The sequence below is a fragment of the Apium graveolens genome, unplaced genomic scaffold (assembly GCF_009905375.1).
Source record: "Apium graveolens cultivar Ventura unplaced genomic scaffold, ASM990537v1 ctg6618, whole genome shotgun sequence".
Lineage (NCBI taxonomy): Eukaryota > Viridiplantae > Streptophyta > Magnoliopsida > Apiales > Apiaceae > Apium > Apium graveolens.
This window is the reverse complement of record NW_027419639.1, coordinates 16,390-23,458: the sequence shown is the minus strand read 5'-3', so window position 1 is coordinate 23,458 and position 7,069 is coordinate 16,390. Positions and strand designations below refer to the sequence as shown.

Sequence of the window (7,069 nt, the reverse complement as noted above, 5' to 3'; positions counted from 1 at the left end):
TTTTAACGAGTCGGCGAGCCGCTCGTTTAATTTTACACTTAGTCGACGCTAAATCGTACCCGAACTCGTCTCGTTTAATTTCACGAGTCGAGCCGGCCGGCTCGAGTAATTAAACGAGCCGGAACCTCTACCCGAGCTCGGCTCGTTTAACTAAATGCCGAGTCAAGCCCACTTAAACGAGTTTGAGCCGGGCGAACTCGCGAGCCGCCCGACTTGAATTACAGCCACACGTCTAGTGATTAATCGGCTAATCAGGGATTGATCAAAATGATTAACTGAGTCATTAATTAGAACTAATTTAATATTAGTTTTAGATATAAATATAATATATGTAATTGTTATTTATTTTGATTATACATATACAATTTTTATTATTTATATTTATATAAAGAAATTTTAAATATGTCCCACTATTAAAGTAAAATAATTTTTGAGATGTAACTTATGAACTGAGATCAATTTAAGATGAAAAATTAAGAAAGTTTAAATAGTAATTATGTGTTTAAGAGAATAATATATTTTTTAATTTTTTATCATTTATACTTTTAATTTTTGATTATATTTTTTTATATTTTTTACCAATGAGTCTGATTTTTGACCAACTAACCTGATTTTTCACGTATTACCGGATTCATACTTTTAATTTTTTATTTATATATATATAATTTTTTTTTTAAAATTTTTTACCAGTGAATCCAATTGTTTACCAATTAACCCAATTTTAATCGACTGATTTCAATTTTTTTCGATGACTGATTTTTGTAAAACACGATTTTAACTCGAGTTTCACCTAGTCATTTCATTTTTCACCTAGTCATTTCATTTTTCACCGAAGAGTTATTAATCCCAACTTTTTGAAAGTCGGTCTTAACTTGGGTAAAATAGTATTCTAAAATTCTTTTATTCAATCGATTAATCTCCTACAAAGTATTCGACCGATTCGATTTTTGAAATTTGATTAATCCTTACGAATTTTCCTTTATTGGAGTAATATATTTTATTTTTTAAAATGAAATACTATATTAATTTAATATGAATATTTATAGAAATTATGATATAAATATATATTTGTTATAAATAACTAATATATTAATATAATTTAATATTATAGATTTGATTTTTACTCCGATTAACAATTTCGATTAATCCTCGACTTTGAACTAATCCCAAATCGGTAGCTAGACCGATCTTCCCCGATCTCCGATTTTTACAACAGAAGGTAAATGGTTCTTTAATAACTCAAAAGTTATAACACTAATTATTGACGATTTTTCAGAAGATTCTAAGCAATCTGTTTACCAAGTACAATATTAGTTTTATTTTTGTGAAACGAATTGTATCTCTATCTTATGAACCAAATATATGTTCTTTAGATAATTTAATATTAATTAATATAATTTGGAAATTATCTTATAATTAGCCTTTTAATATAGTTTATTTAATATTACTTAATTATCGATAAAAATTAATTTACAAATTAAAAGTAAATATATGTTATTAAACTTAATTTAATATTACTAAATATAATCTAAATACATGTCATAAATTTGTTACTGTTAAAATGTGATTTTTTAATTTAAAGTACATAAACGTTGTGATGGACAGTACATACGATCATTAAATCAATAATTTTTTTCGTAGGTAACCCGCAGCCGTTATCCTTCGGGCTTCGGGTGCGCACTGGTTAACCCTACGGGCTCACGCAATAGCGTTGAACCAAGGTAAACCGCATTTAAGCAAGAGGCTCCGACTCATGAGGCATAATCATAAATTCTCCTCCCGGAGTATTATTTATTTTAAAAATAATACTACAAATGATAAAGTTTACACAGAATAGAAGTCAATTCGTGTTAATAGTTTACTTTGTAGTTAGTAGTTTTTCAAAATAAAGTAAATATATGTTATTTTACTTAATTTATCGTAACTTAATAAATTTTTAATATAATTATAAATAAATAAAGTTTACAGAAAATAAGTCGATTCGTGTTAGTAGTTTTTAGTTTTTCTAAAATTAAAAATAAATATAAGTTATTTTACTTAATTTAACATAACTTAATAATATTTAATATAATTTAAAAATCGTTTAAAAAATATTTTTATTTTATAAATTAAAAGACGATTGGATGAATACTAACTTAAAACAAATAAAATTTACAAAGAATAAAAGTCGACTTGTGTTAAAAACAAAGTTGATAGAGAATAAAAGTCAACTTATGTCATGTAAGTACCAAAATTTGGTACTTGGGTACTTTTAGCACCAAATTATGCATAGTTTCGCTTATTAATAAAGAGTATAGATGCTTAGGTTTTTTTAATATTAGTGGGTAAATTATTATGTTTCGAAAGATCTTGCCCTTTTCATACTCATTTACAAATGAACCAATATGACTCCTTTTTTACACAGTTGCAAGATAACAAAGGATTTTCTTAATCTGATTTTGTCAGTGATATGAATCGTGCAATAAGACTAATTGATTATAGGACTCCTCAGTTATTTACAAAGTAGGTGAGAAAATAGTTAAAGAACAATATCACAATGAGGGTTGTGTGGTCTTTTTTTTGCCAAATTTAAAGCAGATTTTATTAATAACTTGAAAGAGATTCAATCGGGACAAACCCCCAACTGATCATGCAACCAGGTTGAAAAACAAATAGAGCTAAATAATTAGCTGTTTTGTTTCCGGATTGCTTAACAAACTGAATACACATATTCTGAAAATTAAAAATGAAGGTAATGGTTTCCCGGACAATCCAGCACGCATCTCCCCCGAAAACAGTAGTTTCACAATTGACCCTCACATTAATTCGATTGATATTGCAACGTTCAGAGGACTCAGTTGCAACAACTGAGTTTAGAGGCCTCATGTTATGAACAAATATTTTTTGTGAGAGGTGAGCACATGTGATTTTCACCACCGTTCCAAACGCACCCCAGCTATCTACCTGTCGGACACCAGCTATAGACCTGCCGAAAGTGTTGTTGATGCGAGATATCCAGATCTCCCAATACACCATCCAATTTATTTTCAACACAACCACCACATCGCACAAAGCGAGACACATCGCATAAAGCGAGACAATCAACCACACAAATAATAACTTAAACAGAATAATACGAAAACAACCCAAAATTCAAAAATCTCGGAATAACACCAAATTGTAATATGTTGTTAGACCGCAGATTTTGAATCCAAAAACTGAATTTATTATAAAATCCAGACTCTTACCTTAGTAGATCTTAAAACTAAAGTGAAGAACTGTAATGGATTTTTCGAGTTTTGTAAAACAAATCTCGATTTTATTAAAGAAAAAGTGAATAAAAGGAGAAGATGTAGATGAATATGGAGATAGAGATGGGTATAAAGGTGAACAAGAAGGTAGGGCGGCTAGGGTTTGATGAAGTTAGGGCGCCGACTCTCATGGGCTGTGTGGTCTGAATTTTAAGCATATGTTCAAAATATTTTTAAACTTACGAAAGTGATGTATATATGTTTAGATTTTAAAAATCTATTTAAAATTTAGGGTTATGCAGCAGAATTCACATGATTATGAGATTCTATTTTAAGGATTGGTTCTAATTTGTGCCCACATGTATATGATTATGTATATATGTTAATTAATTTTGTTCCCACATTGCAAGTGTTCTTAAGAGTCATTGTTAGTACTCCTTTCGGGACAAGGCACCACAATGGATGACAAGGAAAATTTAAGAAAAGGTGAAATTTACAACAGGGTATTACCCGAAGAAACGTGCTTTAAAATGTAGAAGTATACGCTCCTTAAATATTGATTCAAAATCCGAACTTACATTTTATATCATTTAATGATAAGGTAGATAATATATGTTGATTTTGGAAATTGTGAGAAATTAAAGATAAAGTACCATTTTTATTTTTTATAACCGTACTATCGACGATATTATAAATTGGGATCGTTTTCACGAGGACGTTGAAGTAGTTGTTTTCTTACATTTTTCGATTAGAAAATAATTAATGACTTGAACTTCAGACCAATAATATTATAGGCCTACACGAAACGCGGTCCTTTTACTAACTTGTAGTTCGGACCAAAAATATTAGCCCATACGATACGCTGCCTATTTCCTAGTATAGAGTACTTTACTGACTTGATATCCCAATGCCATGTAGCAAACATAGAAATGAATTGTTATACATAACCGTGTAAAAAAATTCCAACGCATGTGCTTCTGAGTTCCTTCGGCTCGAAATCTACTCACCGTTTGTGCTTCCAAATTTCTACTGTGCACGAAACCGTAGCCTTGCCTCTTCTTTCTACTCCAAGCCCTTGTAAGAGGTATTTTCTGAATTAATACTTTATTTTTTCATATCTTACTATTAAATTTCGTGATTCTATTAATTAACAAACTTTTCAATGATTACTAAGTGAAGAATTAATAATTTGAAATTTTCAGAGCTAGATATATAAAAGAATTTCTCGATTACTCTGTTCATGTATGTGTTAATACACCCCCCTTGGGATTCCACTTGTATGTTGGATTGAAGAGCGCATCACTAGAGCTCATCACAGGGGAAATATTCCCATTAGAATCAGGATGAAAGTTTTAAGAATAAAAGGGTTTTATTAATTTGGCCTCGGTCAAATAGATTGGATTCCAAATCAAGCCATTTAATCTATTAAATTTTTAATACATTGGGACTTAGTATGTTAATTGTTAATAAATTTAAGTCAAGACATGATTTTCTTTAGAATATAATCATGTCACAATATTATGTATATGACTATAAGAAAAGAAGGAGAGAAAGATAATGAACACAAGAGTACAGTTAACTGTGTGCATTGCTATACTACTACAGAGCAAGATAATGAACACAAGAATACAGTGAACTGTGTGTATTGTCTATACTACCACTTCTGCTGCATTTTCTGTTGTGCTTTGTTATACAAGAAGGAAGAGTAAGTCTCTTTATATAAAAAAACATAGCTTCTCTTTAAAGCTTGCTTTTGTCACTTGGTGGCTCCTCTTGCTACATTAATTATGATGTCACCATTGTGACATGATCTCACTTGTGTCATATCCTAGCTAATATTTAACAAATCATGATATATGAATTTTTTTATTTTGGAAATTTGAATGAAGATAGAGGTGCATTTGCATAATGATTCTTTGTTTTGTTTGAGATTTATAAAATTAGTCAATGATATATTTCTTCACTGAAAAGAATTATTTTATTTGATGCAAGGTGTGCAGTGACAAATTCTCCACTATGGACTTACCAGAAGAATTGATTGCTGAAATTATATCAAGAACTCCTGTGAGGACAATAGTGTCATGCAAAAGCGTGTGCAAAAGATGGTGTAATATAGTTTCAGGACCATTTTTTTCGCGTCTGCATCTCTCTATATCATCTAAAATGCTTTTACTTCATCAAGGAGACGCCGAGGACGTAGATGATGACAATGATGGTGACCTTGCAGTGGTTGAACTAGATGACCAACATCGCCAACATGATATTCATCACGAGCCTATGATGAGATTTTCCCCGGGACTTGCCTTGGGAGACTATGTGGGGTTAATTGGATCAGTTAATGGGTTAATATGCTTAGAAGATAGTTATGATGATTCAGCATATGTATGCAATCCAATTACACAAGAGTACATACGCCTTCAAGATTCCGAGTACACCAGAGTATCATATTTAAAGGGATATTATGGCTTTGGACTTGTTGAATCGAACCAACAGTACAAGATTGTACGTTTTTATAAGGGTAGATTTCCTTCAACTGAATATGACCTAGGGAGCGAGGTTTATACGCTTGGAACCGGCATGTGGAGAGATCTAGGACATGTCCCCTTCCATCTGAATGAACATGATAGGGGTCACTATGTCAGTGGCCGCCTCCATTGGTTAGCTGGTGAACTAATATGTGCTTTCGATTTGGATAGAGAATTATTTCGTCCAATGGAAGCTCCTCCACGGGCTCCTGGGAATACAGATCATTTTAGCATCTTGGGAGTCCATAATCATTTTAGGAACTTGGGAGTACTTAAAGGTTGCTTGTGTATATGTGATATAACACTATACTCTGAACTTTCTATTTGGGTGAAGAGAGATTATGGCGTGGAAGATAGTTGGAGTAAAAAACTCATCATCACTCCTAATCCTCCGTTACATGAAGGTATAAATACCGACATGGTTCGGCTTCTTAAAGTTCTCAAAGATGGGAACATCTTAATGTATTGTGACCAACTTCAATTGTTCACTTATCATCCTCAACGTAAAACATTGCGACATCACATTTTCCCGGAGGGTGAGTTTCTCACATTTGGTGCGATGACTTATGTCCCCGGTTTTATCAGTCTAGAGAGGAGTTTCACCTTGGAGGGTGTCAAAAGATGGGAGTCTCCTCAAGTAGAAGACTGACTTATAACCGAATAGAGCAAAACAGGATCGAAAATAGGGCCGAGTCCGAGCAGTCTCCCGAGTACTAAGGCCGAGTAATCTAAGTTGTTGAACATTGCTTATTTTACTGCAAAAATACAAGGTTTTTATAACTAGTTCCATTTCAAGAAACGTTATGTTTTAAGCTTTTCTAGTTGTTTATCTAATATTTGTATGTACTCCTAATTTCAAAATTTAATAATTACTGTAGGCTGCGAGATAACTTTAGCATTTAGTGCTTGACATTTTTAACATTTACATATCATATAAATGATTTTTATGTTGTATGCTTGTAAATTGCTCTTGGTTGATTCTGTTTTTCATGATTCATAGTATTATTTCCCTTTCATCTTGATGGTGTAGTTTATTTTATTTATTCAGCTTTGGCCTAGCTTTGTTGGGCTTTGGTTTTAGGTCAAATTTGGTGGTCATACTTTAAATTTTTCATTTAGGAAGGCCTTGTTATAACTTTGTTGTTAGCTAAGTTGCAGTTTGAATTATACAGCTGGTTTTACATTTGTAATCCTATCTTACATTATGTTACTTGTATAAGTTATCCACACGGAAGAACTGTAAGATTTAGAGGCATATTTCTTTTAGAGTGGCTTTTCATTTGTAGATGTTAGTATTTCCCTAAAATTGAGTGT

At 31.8% G+C, this 7,069-nt stretch overlaps 1 protein-coding gene across 1 annotated transcript; it reads left to right on the top strand.

Annotated features, from left to right (window-relative positions):
* The first annotated feature begins 5,246 nt into the window (after nt 1-5,246).
* On the top strand, nt 5,247-6,404 carry LOC141703415 (F-box protein At3g07870-like). The gene has a single exon (XM_074506953.1). It carries the CDS (start codon nt 5,247-5,249, stop codon nt 6,402-6,404), a length of 1,158 nt encoding a protein of 385 aa, XP_074363054.1.
* The last annotated feature ends 665 nt before the right edge of the window (nt 6,405-7,069 follow it).

What these genes read in the sequence shown, in the direction of transcription:
- LOC141703415 (XM_074506953.1), top strand. Translation starts at nt 5,247, where the DNA reads ATGGACTTACCAGAAGAATTGATTGCTGAAATTATATCAAGAACTCCT.